The sequence below is a fragment of the Vidua chalybeata genome, chromosome 18 (genome assembly GCF_026979565.1).
Source record: "Vidua chalybeata isolate OUT-0048 chromosome 18, bVidCha1 merged haplotype, whole genome shotgun sequence".
In the NCBI taxonomy this organism is placed as follows: domain Eukaryota; kingdom Metazoa; phylum Chordata; class Aves; order Passeriformes; family Viduidae; genus Vidua; species Vidua chalybeata.
Window position 1 is genome coordinate 7,698,401 of NC_071547.1, and position 16,053 is coordinate 7,714,453.

Below are 16,053 nucleotides of genomic sequence, written 5' to 3' on the forward strand. Positions count from 1 at the left end.
TAAAAGTCTAGCTACCCTCCATCTTCTCAAATAACTTCTAAGTGCTTTTCTCCCCACTCTCCACCATGTAGAGAACCAGGTTTTCTTAGAAACGTGATAAATGTGGTTGCATTCGATAGCACTTATAAGCAGAGGTAGCTTTCAATTATTTATTTACTTTTAACAAAAGGGGCCAGTTAATTAATGTTTAAATATTTATAACAGTTTTATTGTGCTGTAAAATCAGTTATACTTTGATCTAGATTTTCTGGTTTGAGATAATAGGGTTGGTAAAAGTTTTCCTAATGAATTTGGTCAGAACATGACATAATCTGATTATCTGACGAAAGATTGACACTTCAGTTCCTGCCAGCATAAAAGCGCGGTACAATGGGGGCTGTTCAGCACAAATTCAAAGGCTGGGAGTTCAAGTTCAGGTACGGCAGAATTGTTCAAAGTTTCAAATTAATGTGGTGAAACAGTGTTGCATTTCTCACTGTATTTTTAGTCAGGAGTCATTTATGGTGGATGAGAGGAGTGAAGCTTGAAGTTAAATGTGTAAACTGCAATTCCAGTTTGTAACTTTGGGTTAATTTCCCTCCATTTGCTAAATATTAGTGTTACTCATTAGGACATAGAGAAACTAACTGGTAGGAACATCACAGACACAGGAAACAGTACCAGAAACTGGGAATTAAGCATCATCAGTATTCAATATGTTAAATGTGGAATCAGTTTTTTATCAATACCCCTCACTTTTTAACTGTTTAACTGTTTAACATATGAGCAAATGCTCGTATGCTTGGAAATGACCATATTTAACTGATGCATCCTACATGCTTGTGTAAAATAGATGTAGATTTATGTGATCAAACTGGCATGAAAGAACAGTTATGTCTAAAGTGTAAGCTTAGCCTAAACTGTTAAAATAAACATTAATTTTTTCATTTGATATTCAGGTAATATTTACTCTGTAAATGTTGTTCCTGTTTGCAGTGGAATTACAGTGATCCCTACTAGAGTTCTTGGACTAAGTTACTCTCCAGTAACTTGGCTTATCCAAATACTTAGGCTGTATGGAATAGGAATACTAGTAGACAAATGATACATACTATTAATAATTAAGCTTGAATTTTGGGGGATATTTCATAACATAAAAATACTTAATAATCTTTTATTTTGAGTCATATATTTAAAAGTGGTGTACACAACACTAAGTCTTTTCTTTCTTTTCAATGCTGAAGGGGATTGTGGAGAAAGTAAAGTGTTAAGTACCAAATGTGATGGTCTTTACTGAAATGCAGTTTGTTTCTGACCTTGAGAAGATTTTTTTCTGACCTGAGTAAGGATTTAGAGCTTTAATCTAATGAATTGATACAGACTGTCCACATTGCTTTGTTTCTTAAAATACCACATGGCACGTGAATCTCAGTGTCCCTGGGAAGGGACTGTCTGTGCCTGGAGTCAGTGAGTGGAGTCCTAATCCCAGTTTTAGGAACTGTGGCACCTTGGGAGGTCACTTACTGTCTCTGCCACAGCTTCTCCATCTCCAGAGAAATACGTGGAATAACACTGGTCTTGGAAGATGTGTTGTCGTTTACACAGAAGCAGAAAGCTCTGAAGGATAAAACGCTTTATGAAATACTGGTGTAATGAACAGACCCTGCAAACCCTCCCTTGTTTGAGCAGTCTCACTGATATCATCTGGTAGTTTGGACAGGCATAGATCAGATTCAAAATCTGGATTTCAATATACAAGCTGGTCACAAATAGAAATTGCCCTTGGTTATTTAATATTTCTTCTGTGTTTATGTAAATTTGTATTGCTTGCTATTTGCAGTTTTAAAGTATATTTTTTAACTGTTATGAAACAAATGACAATATAAACATGGGGGTAGGAAATAGGTAAAATATTCTGATATAAATGCATCTCCCACCATATTCCGGTGAAGTACGTAGCCTGTTCAGCTATTTGCCGTATTTTTTCTTCTTTTAATGAATATGTATTTTGTACTTGTCTTTTTAATTCTATGAAATGTAAACTGTGTCTTTAAAAATAAAAGAAATATTTTGGGAAGCACTGTCAGAGCTCAACTTGCAGTGTAGTTTAATTTAATTGCCTACCTCTGCATGGAATTTCTCCCATGGTGAGGTGTACACAGTACGGGGGTATTTCATAAGCAGAGGGAAGCATGCGGCCAGGAGCACAAGCTGAAGTTTTAAAAGTACATGAAAAGTAGATTGCTTCATTGTGTCTTCATGAAGTGTCACTTCTCACTGTCTCCTCCCAGCAAATGACTGCAAACTGCCAACTTCAGGGATGTTCATATTAAAAAAAAAAAAATTGCAGACTTCTGACTGTAAACAACAGTCATTTTTACCTCATGTATGGTAAAAAGCAAAATAAAATGCAACACTACTAATTCCATGTGTAATAAATATTTGTATATATTTATTTTATTGCAGCTTAATCCAAATATTATATTTACAGAGTAATAAAATAATGTATATACTTTTGTTTAGTTGAATCAAAGGTGACTTGATGCAAAATTAAAATGCAGTGGCTTTTAAACTTAGGAAGATACTGAATTAATTTAATTTTAAGATTGGTATGAAAATGGGATTTGGTCACTTTCTCCCTTTTTGTTGACTGTGTCAAGCCAGATCCTGAGCAGACCCTAATGTTCATGGAAACAACTCCATTTCTAGCAGCTCTGGACATGGTCCTGTACATCAGGAATCAATTAATAAATCATTAATAAGTGGTGTATTTTAGAAGTATAAATTCATTTACTATTGGTTGTATTTTATTATGTAATATCATGTCACATATACTTTTCCTTAATTCTGAAAACTCTTGTTATACTTCACACTTCTAAGAAAGTACAGAAGACAAAATGTCATCTGATTTGTACTGTGTTTCATGTTCCTATGCCCTGTGGGGGGAAAGGAAAAGTAATAGAACAGACAAATAAATAAACCTGGTGTTGAAACTGGCATGACAGTTTCTGCTCTTGCACAAAGGAACTGCAATCAATTTATTGTCTTCATTGGTCAAGTGCCAGAATAACAGTATAATATTATACAAGAGTAGATTAATTAAAGTGTAATTAGAATGGAATAAATTAAACAATCATAAAAGTTTGTCATGGGAAAAATATGTGTTTAGAATTAATTAGTTTTCAAATAAAGTGATATTTTAATTGCTCAGAGTTACAGAATCCTTAATTGCAGACATATAATTCTGGCCTAAATAACTTCAGTTGCTGTAACAACTTGATGTATTTCTTCTCTGTCAATTCTTTTTAATAGTTGTTACCAAACAAGATTATTGCTGGAATGTCTGCAAAAATGTCTGGAAGATGTTTAATTAAGCCCATGCTATCTGAGGACATTATTAGCTCTTGGAACCAAAAGATTTGTGGCTGATGCTGCACTATGCATCCTAATTAAGGAGGATGGGCAGACAGAGCCCCGTGGCTGACAGATTGCTATGCATGGCTGAACTGGAGGCTACTCAAAACAGTCTTTTGATGGTCCTTGGCTCATCAGTTTTCTGCTAGATTTCAATGATTTATCACATGTACAAACTTAAAGTCATTCTACGTCTGATGTTATGGTGAAGAGAAACTTATACAAATTCTTTTTTTAAAACTTATTTTGTATATATATAAATGCATATTCATATTCTTCAAGTTTTCAAAGTGATTAATCATTTGTTGTCTTTTGTGTCCCCATTAATTTTATGCAGAGTGTGTTGTAGAGCCTTACTCCTGTGGACTTTTATGCTTTCTTTCTCCAAACAAGGCTGGCTGTAGTTATATCATTGCACTTTTCCAATCAATTAATGGTTTCAGAAAGTAAAACAGATGGGTGTCTTTTCCCTCATCTGCAAATTGAACCTGTTTATGAAACACTAGAATTCCATCTGTTTCAGCTGTTTTTCATGCTGAATTTTAGGTTCCCTTATTAAAAGCTAGTGCAATAACATGAGAGGCAGGGGTTCTCACATTTTCAGATCCCATATTTTTGGCATAAATATATCCATGACATTTGTCTGTCTCCAAAATGTTTACCTCAGTAAGATTTGCAATGCCCAAAATGTTTAATTGTGTTAAAAAAGGTCAAACAGCTGATAGCTGAAGGCGCATATGTCAGAATGAAAGACTGAAAAAAAATTATCAATCTGACACAGGGGGAGTATTAGAATGATTAATGTTTATGTTAATTTATGGCTTTTACATATTGATTAATAGCTTTTTGTTCCAGTGACCAAAATATGTAAGTGGCAATGAGATCCATATGCTAACTCAGTGTCTTTCAAATGATTATAATCATTCTTAGTTTTGTTCCCATGCTGAAACTATGTTTTCCTATAGAAAGTAATTGTTTTACAGTGACTTTTTTAAAAATTGCAGATGGAAATATTTGAAATTGAACCTCAAGACACAAGCTTGGGTTTCAGTATTCTTGAAGGTTACACACTGACATTTATTTACATTTTTCTTGCAAACTTCATTACTTAAAATCTTAATATATTGTGGTTTAGCTTTTTTCACGTAAGGAATGCTTACAGGCAAAAAGGGTGCTAATGCTGGGAGGAGCCATTATCTGAGTGGAAATCATTAAAAATGCGTTGCGTTGCATGACGGTTATTAGTCATTTTCTCCCCTTCTCCCTTAAGATTTCTTGGCATATCACCAGTTGCTGATAAGCAGTTTTGTTTGCTATCTGTCCATTGACTAATACAATTAAAATGTGGAAACCTCCATCCTTCATTGTCTAAATGTCAAGAGAGAAGGTAATTTTGGGGATCTCTTGAGAAAGGATGAACTCCTAACTTCCCTAGCAGTCAGTGGGAAATGGAGGTTCTCAGCACTTCCCAAACTGAGACTTTTGAAGTGTTTTTCTGAGCAGGCAGTCATTGTTAGTCATTAGAGATGATTTGGTGACTATTTAGAATGAAAGCTCTGACAGTATTTAGTGTTCCCAACCTGTAAGAGGAAGGACTCTTGTCAGCTGTAATGTTGGCTGTGTGGCAACAGGTTTATGATATCAGCTAATGAAGGATTCTGTAACTAGGTCATATAAATCACTGCATTCTCTTTGACATTGATGTGTCGCTGACTAGCAAGTTTTGCAAGCAAGATAGAAATCTGTCTACAGTATCTGGATATGGTATTTTCTGTTGCAAGCACAAATTAATGAATGCTCTTAATCCACTGTTGAGATTTTTTTAAAATTAAATATTATTATTATCATAATTAATTAGGTTTTGAAGTCACAAGTATACATCACTGTGCTTAATCCCTACTTTGGCAGTCATAAGTAAATAGTAATATGAAAAATAAGCAATTTCAAAAGAAAGCATTTTGTTATCCTTATCTCTGAAAATTAAGAGTGCTTTATTAGTACGTTTACTGGTTAAGTCAAAAATTTCCACTAATACTCATTTCTGCTTGACATCAATTTCTTGGTTTAAAAATTTGTAATGTTTTCTAATTTCCACTTGAATTAAATTATTATTTAAATTTGCTTTAAAGAAACCCTAGAAGTATAATACAGTTTCTATCTCAATAAGATATAAATGGGAGTTTTAAACTGAAAGCTGCATTGTTATGTGACTGACAAATGAATTTTCATGTATTCTGGGGCTCTGACCTTTGCAACTGTTTGTGTAGCACTCCCTCATCTCTTGATCAAGCTTGTGCTAGTTTTACTTTTACTAGTGCACATTTCTGTCCTTTCACACAACAGACATATCCTGTGTTTCTGGCAGCTGCGGTAAGAATCGGAAAAGCAGGGTGCCTGGCTTTTAGTTTGAGATTTTCACTGCTCCCTAAATGTTTTGTGGGTGTTGCCTTGCTGCAGGACCCAGAAAGGCATTTCTTTGTATCGCTGAGTTACTTTTCACCTCGGGTGCAAAGAGATTTCTTCAGTTTCACAACATCTCTTTGTATTGCTGACTTCCCTATTTCAGTGTGTTCTGATATTTTTTGGTTTGTATATGCAAAATGAAAAGCTGGGCTTAAAAATTTGTCACAACATGTCTGAAGAATTGTTTACCAAATCATATACCTGCTTTCAGACCATTTGTAGTCAATAACCTATAAAAATTTTCACTTTTGCAGTCAGATGAGGTGAACTTCACCTCGTTCAATTTGTGTGGATTTGTCTGGCATCTCTTTTAATGAGGTATGAAAATGTTACTGATTCAATGGGTTCTTGTAGTGCTAAATTCTTGTTCTCTGCTTCTGAGAAGTGCCATATAGAACCAGGCAGCATTTTGTGACAACCAGGGATGTGTAAAATATTTCCAAGTGCTTTGGGACCCTTGGGTTCTGTTGAGGCTGTTGAGCCACAAGGAAAGGCCACGGCACTCCCAGCAGCCCTGGAATGGGGCACTGCTTGGGCTGAGAGTAGTTTGTAGTTTCAACCACTGAGAAACCTCATTGTCTGCAGTGGTTGGAGGCTGGAAATGTGGGAACATTGCTTTTGGAAAGCTCATATTGCAAGGGCTGCCCTCTGGATTTTAATGGTGGAGATTGCAAATGTAATGGAACAAACAAAATTGTTTGCATTGCACCATTAACTTCAAGCAGTCTGTTATTTGCACTGACTGCCTCAGCAGCTGCCACTCAGAACCCACTTCCTAAACACACTCATGCACTAGAGCACAAAGTGCTGTGACACTGGGCAGAGTTTGTCAGGGGGTGCAGGTAGGCACAGAACTGCAGGCTAAAAAAGGGCTTTTGTATGAATGAAAAAGCCTGGAAAGGGAGAAGAACAATTTATTTAAATCTTTCTCAACTCATTCTTTGCTCTGATTTTTCCTTTGGGAGGGTGGCACCTGGTTGACTGGGAATTGTCAAAAAATAACAGGGATTTCATGTATCTGTTTGTGAGCACACCTGGATGTGTTGGATATTTTGCAGTAGTAATTATGTCTGCACACCTGCTGGTTTCAGTCCCAAATCAATTTGCCAGACATGCCTAGGGAGATTTATTTCTCCTATACCTGAAAAAGCTTTTTTACCACTGAGGTTTTACTACTCTAAGCCTAAAGAAAAATAGAAGAGGATTTTTTCCTGTCTTTGCTTGAGCTGTTGGTATCTCGAAGTGAACTGTGGAGTTTGTTAGGGGGAGGAGGGTGTTTGGATGATATTTTAATAGCAATTTGTTTTTGCTTCAATGTGTGATAGAAATACAAGTGACAGGAGTGGGAACAGGAGAATTGCTGAATTCTGCTGGAATTTTTCCTGTGGGAATCTGTTAATGTTTTTAATTCTCTGAGAGATTTTTCTAAGGTAATCCTTTTGACATTTACATATTTTAAAGGCCTCTCATTAAACGAAAGCTTAACTTTTTTATATCAAATGCTGAAGTGATGATACTGAAATACCATTACATAGAAATTCAAATAGTTTGAGGATTATTCTAATTGCAACCTAAGCAAAGTAAGATTTGTGAAGGATATTAATAGTGAATTGTTTTTTTAAATAATGTAATTTTGAAGAACATTTAATTGTTCAGGCATTTAGCAGATGCATTTTCTTAGACAAAACCCTTTTTGGTACCTCATGTGTGGTGTACTCAGCCGTTCACTAATTGAAACCCTTGTTTGAGCAACTGGGTTTCCACTCCCCACTTGTGCAGCAAATGTAACTTGTGCAGGAGCCCAAGGGTTTGCAGTGCACTCTGAAAAATCCTTCTCTTTGTCTGTGCCACATCAGTGTAGCTCAGCTCCTGAAGGACGATGCTGTTACCAGTGGAGGAAAGGCTGGAAGAAATAAAAAGTGAAACATCTTTTTTCTTAAAAAACCAAAAAGCCTCATGGTGAGGTGTTCCCTCTCTTGCAGGTGATGCTATCTTGCAAGCAAATACTGCCATGAGCAAAATTATTCATGAATTCATATCTTTTTGCTCCTTTCACAGGAGGCAGGAGGATAATAACACAGGGACAAACATATAGTGTAGCCCAGAAATGCTTTTAAATAAATTTTATTCTGTAGGTTGAATTTTGCTTGTTCAAGCCCTTGAGCCAGAATTTGCTCTCAGACCAGACTAAATACTAAGCAAATTCATTTAATTAAATTTGTTGCAGATATCCCCAGTTAACAAGAACAGATTGGTTTCCCTGAGGCTAGATAGAGTTAACAAGAAAATAAATGTTGTGCTAATTAGAGAACTCATTTTTAGACACCTGGGGTGAAACTTTAAAAAGTCCTAGAGATGTAGGATTGAAAATTCATTTGGAAATGAGTCTTAGGCTTCTAAATCACTTAGGTACTTTTGAAAAATTTCCCCAGAGGCTTTAACCATCTCACAGTCATCATATTTAGCAAGTTTGTAGCTGTCTGCTTAGCAAAGCACTGCATAACTATTATCTGTTTGAATCAGTATACCACGATGTACTTCATTATCCCTGTAAGGTAGAGACACTGAGCTACCCGGTGAGTTGAAGGTAGGCTAAGTGTCATTTTTTTGAGCATGCTTGTGTGTCACCAGGAACAGATTGATGCTTTCTTGGAGGTATTAAAGTACCAGTACCCCAAATTTCCATCTCTTTGCAGCCTCATGGGACTTTGTAGGTACCTAACAACTTTTTATTAAATCTTAAGTGACTTGTCCAAGCTCATGGATAAAAAAAGACAGACAGCAAAGATGAAATTTTATAGCTCAGCACCTGCTGGAAGGAAAATGAGACACTAAATACTGTCACACTGCCATTCATCTGCCAAATCATGACAGGAAGGAATAAAGACTCAATAAACATTAGATTCAATATTAAGCCAAATTTCCACATTCACATATAGGATTAGCAGAAAAGCAAGGAAAGAACCAGACTCTAAGGAGCAAAAAGTCCCTTCAATAGCTTGCAGCTCAGAAGTATGTTTTCAGTAGGTTTTTTTTTTCCTGTAACTGGTCTGAGGATTTTTCTGAAATATCATCCTTGTAAAGACATGCATTAGTAGTGTCTATTTCATGCCAGGTAAAACCCTTCCCACAGCCACGCACACACTTGCTGTCTGTCAGCAAAAACTTCTGTGTCAGTAATTAGAAAAATGCTATTAAAAACCTGCCTTGTAATCCCAGATAGCCTCTGGGTTGCCTCTTTTCTATTTCCTTGCTCAGTGCAGTGAGCCAGAATTGCTCCACTGTGAAGTGGGACCCTCTGACAAGCTCTTAGCTACTCTTTTATTTATCTAGTTCTACAAAGTGTTGTTTTGAGGGTACCAGCACTCAGCTGTAGTGCCCCAAAGAGGTTTCACTTGGTGACAAAGTCCTTGATCTGACAGGTTTATAACACAGGTGGAGCGTGTTACAGATGGGCACTTGGGAGCTGCATCTCACCGTGGGGGCAAACATGCACATCATGTACATCTGAAAATTTACTCCAGCCTGCCATGAGTCTAGATCATCCAACAACTTCATAAAAGAGATGAGTCAGGGCCCTAAAACATAGAGGGTATCCACTGAGCTCATTATTTTCATACCTAATTACACAGTGCTATTGAGAGAGAACTGCACATTACACTGAAGAATCCTGTTTCATCACTAGCCCTAAAATATAATTGCATTTAATTAAAACCTATAGATACCATGGTGATAACTGATCTATAAACACTCAATTTAGACCTGCAAATGAGGTGCATTAGCAAGTGCATCCATTAAACACAATTTGAAAGCTGGTACTGAGGTGAGAAGGCAATGAAGAGTTGGGCTGTTTTGCCATAGAATGCGTCACTCTTGCACTCCATTCTGATTCTCTGCAATTCCTCTGCTGTGAACCAGCAGGCAGACAAACACCTGTTGATCATTCCTTACTGAATTTTGAACACTTTTTGTTTAATCTGGGGTACTATATACAAGTGGGAAAAAGTGATGACAGGTGACACTTGCAGTGGCAGAAGCTGCCCTTTTCTTTGTGAGGTTAGGTCAGAAAGGAAGAAGCAGATATACAAGTGTGGCTAGTAATGCCACAGATCAGGGAGTAAACACTTCTCAGGGTGAAAATATTTCTTGTAATGGACATTGTAATGCATTTTCTGATGAACTGCAAATTATATTTCCACTTGAATCAGCTGCCGGTTGCTTTGTCTCAGCCCAGGTCTGGAGGGTCATTTGTAACAAGTCAGAACAGAAAATTTGTCCTCATCCTTCTCCAGTGTTTGTGCACAGCTGCCTGCAAAGCTGTTAATGTGAAGCGAAATACCTGGTGAGGGGCCAGAGCAGTGAGTGCCTGTGGGGAATCACACAGGCTGTCCCTGTGAGCTCATCAGGAATTGTGCTCTGCCAGGAGTTCCTTGTGTGGGACAGGGTAGCTGCTCCCCCTATATACTGGTCCTACTCTGTGCTAACTTGGACCACATTTGATATGAAGCTGAAAACATCCATCTCTTGATCCTTTAGGGAATACTAAACCCTTGGAATAAAATGTTTAGCACAGTAGTCATTCAATTAATATGAAGTACTGCATTTCTTTTTTCAAGAAACCATGCTTAGAACCAAAAATTAACATACTCTGGAGTAATAGGATTCTTGTGTAGAAATGATCATCACTCCCATCTCATCAACATGGATGAGGGTATTGAGTCTTTCATTAGTAAATTTGTGGACAACACTAAGCTGGGAGTGTGTGTCCATCTGTTGGAATGTAGGATGGCTCTGCAGAGAGACCTGGAATGGTTGGATAGGTGGCAGAGTCCAATAAGATGACATTTAAAAATAAGTACAAGTGCCAAGTCCTAAGTTTTGGCTACAATAGCCTCTGCAACACTATAGGCTGAGACGGTGTGGCTGGACAGTGCCCAGGCAGAAAGGGACCTGGGGGTACTGGTCAACAACCAGCTGAGCATGAGCCAGCACTGTGCCTTGGTAGCCAAGAAGGCCGATGGCATCCTGGCCTGTATCAGGAATGGTGTGGCCAGCAGGAGCAGGGAGGTCATTCTTCCCCCATGCTCAGCACTGGTGAGCTCACATATCAACTACTGTGTCCAGTTCTGGCCCCTCAGTTTAGGAAGGACGTTGAGATGCTTGAACATGTCCAGAGGAGGCAACGAGGCTGGTGAGGGGCTTGGAACATGAGCCCTGTGAGGAACGACTGAGGGAGCTGGGGCTGTTTAGCCTGGAGAAAAGGAGGCTTAGGAGACTTAGACCTTGTCACTCTCTACAACTCGCTGAAAGGTGGCTGTAGTCAAGGGGGAGTTGGTCTCTTTCTCCAGGCAGCACTGACAGAACAAGAGGACACTGCCTTAAGCTGCGCCAAGGGAAATACAGGTTGGATGTTGCAGGGACAGTGATTTTGACTACCTGGAGTTCTGCTTCTGGATCTGCCTGGTCAGCCTTCCAGTGTCTCATTCTGGTGGCCACCAATGCCAGCTTCCTGGTCAAGTACTTTACCTGCTTCATCAGAGAAGGATTTTCCCCCCGATCATCTTCATTTATGATGCTTCCAAGAAGGTGTTCAAGCTGGCAGATCATTATCCCATCAACTCCCAGTTCAAGGTGGACTATATCACAAATTACTCTTGTGCCTGTAAACCACTAGATCCAGGTATGGGAGTGTTCATTACCTCTCCAGTCTGTAAGTAGGAGGTGGCCTTTGCTCTCCTTTTCCCTTGTGCTGCAGCCCAGATAATAGGTATATTATTCCTTCTTTATTGCCTTCAGATATCCTATTTTAGTCTCAGGTGTTGCAGCAGACCTCTCATTAGGGGTAGAAATGAGCCAAGACACAGAATCTTATTTAACAACATGAAAAGGGTCCCAGTTTATTCTTCTTTACAGCTTAGCCATCCTGACTCTGACTACAGCAACTTCCTACTGCTGGCTGTTTCCTGCTGGAATAGGACTGCAAGTACTTCCTTGCTGCCTCTGACCACAGGTTTTTTTACCTAGCTCGACTATGACTGCAGGCTCCAACAACAGGCTCTAACTCTATCAGACCCAGATTGACCTCACAGCAGATCTTTTGCAGCAGCAACTCTCTTCATTGTTTCATTCTTCTGTGTGTCTCTCTGGATCGTTCCTTCTTTGTCAGGGCTCCTTTATCTCCTCAAGGTGGTCGTTCTTCCCCCAGGCTCCCCCTTGTCCAGCCAACCCACCCCTTTTATCACACGTATCTTTATTAGTCACAGCTGTGACCCATTAATAGCAAGACTGTTCTTCTTTGGTAATTAGTGATTAGTGGTAATTAACTGTGACTTATCAGGGGCAAGGTCACTTGTAATCCCTTCTTCTACACCTACAGTTCGGATATTAGGAAAATTTTTTTACAGAAAGAGTGATAAAGTAATGGAATGGTCTGCCCGAGGAGGTGGTGGAGTCACCATCCCTGGATGTGTTTAAAAAAGACTGGATGTGGCACTTGGTGCCATGGTTTAGTTGAGGTGTTAGGGCAGGGGTTGGCCTCAATGATCTTGAAGGTCTCTTCCAACATAGTGATTCTGTGATTCTGTGATCTGAAATTCTTTCTGTTGATATGTTCACTGTAATGCTTTTCTGAAAAAAAACACAAAAGTAGTATTTTTGCGGGGAGGAAGGGGAAAGACTTAGCCAGGGGGCTAAAGCAGAATGATAAATTGCTTGCCCACTCAAATTACGGGTGTCAAGTTTCTTGTATTTATCTCCCTTTAGCTCAGGGAGAGTAGCTGACCGATTTGAGATTTACAAGTGTGCGAGAGGTGCATGCGCGTGGCCAGCTCAGCACCTTGCTGAGAGAGGAACGCAGCAAAGAGCAGGTTGGACACCTGCTTCGTCAGCTCGTCTTAAGAGGAAATACTTCACCCTCAACTGGGTGGCAATTAGAAAGAACATTCAATAAAGAAAATTCAGAGAGGAAAGAGCAGAAGCAAGTGTCCTGCTCAGAATGTATTTAAAGTTGTCATTTCACTTTAGGCTGCTTTACCCTCTGTGATATCTGTGTCTGCTTCTCACCCCGCAGTTCACTGCTCCGATGGCTCTGCCACCTCCGGATCCACAGTTTGTGCTCAGAGGTACCAGTGCTGCAGTCCACACTCTGCATTTTTCCTGTGGAGGCCCAGAACCTGATATCCCCCTTCTTTTCTCTGGGTAAATACACCAGGATTTCTGGCTCTGCTGAGCGTCATATGGTTGTTTCCTTTTGAATTGAAGTGTATTACTTTGACAAAGTGTTTCTGGGGAAAACAGCAACATTCATATTTTGCATGATGGGTATGTTACTTGTGCATACAGCATCAGTTTTGGAAACAAAACAAACAAACAAACAAAATGAAAAGCATCAGACTCTGATCACCTCCATGCAGTGCTCACACTAAAAGCATCTCTTCCTACTGCCAGGTCTGAGAATGGGTTTATCCATGTCTGGAACCTGAAAACACACAGAGTGGACACAGCATTGGATGGCCATGGAAGGAAATCTGTCTACTGCGTGGAGACAATGGGTGGTAAAGAGAGGCTTCTCAGGTTAGCAAAGCAGGCAAAAACCAGTGAATTATTCTTGTCTCTTGCCTGCGATTGAAGGGAAAAAAAAGGGGGGCGGGGACACAAAGGATTCTCTTAATTCTAAAGTCACTTAAAGTTTCTCCAACACATATGGAAATGTACTGAAGTAAAAAAAGACAGACAAACTCTAGAATAAAAAGTGTGGGGGGTGGAGGGGAAAAGATGCAATTAATTTATTTATGATGTCTGTTATGATATCATAACAACCTGGGACCTGTACTGTCTTTACTAAGAACAGGTGAGGTCTTTGGGTCAAGGAAATACACTTGGATTTGAAGTTGATGAACTTTTCACTGCTGGTTCCTGGGGAAAATTGAAAAAACAAATTTATAAATAGAGGGGATATGGAGAAAAGGGAAGGAAGAAAGAGAAGAATCAGAGATGAAGAGTGGAAGACTGAAAATGAGCAAGAATGCTCAGTTTTGTGCTTTTGCTTTGTTGCAAAATACCTTCTGTTTAGCGAGGGAAGGTCAGGAAGATTTGTGTACTTTGGATTAGACAGGTGATCTAGAGTAGATGCCAAAGTGTCTGTATGATTAGGAGGTGTTCTGACATGTTTATCTAGAGAAGACATCTCATAATATACAGTGGAACTCATTAGCATTTATATTTCTTATCTGCTTAAGTACAATTATCAACACTCTCCTCCATAAAATCATATTGAATGAGCATTGTTTGTATAATTATAGAGTTTTCCTGTACCTCTGTTTTTACTGTATAGTTCTAACACTTCACATAGCAGTGCAGTTTTAGGACAGCATTTATCTCTATCTTATATTCCTCTCTTGTGAAGCTAAATCACAACGCTTTCTTGCAGTTTCACACTGTTTGTATCCACAGTGCTATAAATGTTGTGTCAGTTTGTCACTCAGTTGAACAGCACTGATGTTGAAGTCCCAACAGTCTGTAGATTTACATCTCATCTGTTTTGGTTTCATGCTTCTTCAGGTGATACTGCTAATTAAGACATGGGTAAGGGATTTTTGATGACTCCTTGCCCAGGAGCACATGAGCACATGAGCACATACATCCTGTGCTAAGATAGTTTATGGATTGGAAGCTTCTGCACAGTGCTACTTTGTTCCAGAGCCAGTGGGGTCACATAAATCTGCAACAATTCCTGCTGTGCCCTTTGTGTGGCCTCCTCGCTCTGCCTGCCTGGGAGCAGCACAAAGCCTCTGGGACGGGGCTGTGCCGAGGAGTCCGTGGGAGCTGCGCTCGTACCTCGGATGTGGCTGCTGCTGCTCTGGCCTTGGGTGTTTCAGCCCCAGCATTTCCTTGAGCAATTGCTGCCAGTCTCCACTGTGTCTCCACACGTGCACGGTCCTAGAAGCCCTCTGTGCCCTGCCTGTAGCTGTGGGAAGTTGACCACTGAATAACTGTCACTTTTTATTCATCTCTGATAAGGTCTTGTCGTGCTGTTTGTCTTTCAGCTGTCAACACATGACATTTCCATTTCATTGCTAGGGTGAATGAGAGTTACATGTGTAAATCTTGGGATACTTTTGTTTCCTTTTAAATTAGATCTAATCAGTGATAAAATGTAAGTATTTTTTTACTGTGTATATATTCAACTGCTCATGAGACTTTATAAATATATTCTTACATATAAATAGCACAACTCAGCCTGATCAAGCCTCTCTGCACAAGGAAACAGAAACTGTGATTGCAGTGTATCTGACTGGCTCCCAAGCCTCCCCCCTCCCAGGGACAGTTGAACCTCTTGGCCAGTTCCACAGTTGGCAGAAGGGTGGTGGTCTCAAGGACACTGAACTCCCCCCCATTTCATAAAACACCCAATTAACGCCCCCACAGAAGCTTGGTCCTTTACTGTCTGTTAAAGACCCAGTTCAGGTTACTGCCCTGCAGGCAGCCAGGCTTCCTCACACTGCAGCTCATGGATAACTTGTTTTACTGTAACAGTCAGGGGCGCGACCAGAGGATCTGCTTGTGGGATTTAGCAGAGGGACGGACTTCAGTGATGGATTCTGTCTTCACGGAGCATGTGGGATTCTGCAGATGCTCTCTGTTAAAGGTGGCGCAGGGACGCTGGCTAATAGCCATGGCAGCCAGAAGCCTGGAGGAGGTAGGAAGTGTCTCTTTCTCTGTGCTTGAGAGGTTGCTTTTGGTACTGAAATGACATCGTTCAGAAGGGGAAACATCAGTGCCATTGAATTCTCTGCTCAAGAGCAGGCAGCACAAGAAATCTTTGGGGGTTTTAATCACTAATTCTACTGCCACGAGGATGACTGAATTATATAACTCATGCTTTAATAACAAGGATACCACCCCAAGATTTATTTGGCATTTAAGTATTTGCAGCTGCTGCTGATCTTTACATGCAGGCATTTTGAAAACTCTTCTGGTGCTGCTGAATACTGGAAACAAGAGTCCTTCTGGGGAACTAATGGTCAGCAGGTCTGTCCTCAGATGGAGGAGCTTATATTCCATCTGAAGCTGAATTGGGTTTGGCAAGAAGAGGGAAGGTGCAGGTGATTTGTAATGCAATAGTTGGTCTTTCACCCCAGGCTAATTCCTTACCTGGAACTGGGGCTGGAAATAGTTGAATTACTACTACCAGCCAGA

General features: G+C 39.7%; 1 protein-coding gene across 4 annotated transcripts in view; it reads left to right on the forward strand.

Moving 5' to 3' along the window:
- The window catches only part of GNB1L (G protein subunit beta 1 like), a 44,150-nt gene that overhangs the window by 14,480 nt on the left and 13,617 nt on the right, over positions 1 to 16,053 (forward strand). For all 4 annotated transcript variants that reach the window (XM_053959259.1, XM_053959257.1, XM_053959260.1 and 1 more), the window contains exons 2-4: positions 12,926 to 13,053; positions 13,303 to 13,428; positions 15,391 to 15,553. In XM_053959259.1, the coding sequence (XP_053815234.1) occupies positions 12,938 to 13,053; positions 13,303 to 13,428; positions 15,391 to 15,553 (405 nt within the window). In that variant the 5' untranslated portion in view covers positions 12,926 to 12,937. The remainder of the gene's footprint in view (positions 1 to 12,925; positions 13,054 to 13,302; positions 13,429 to 15,390; positions 15,554 to 16,053) is intronic.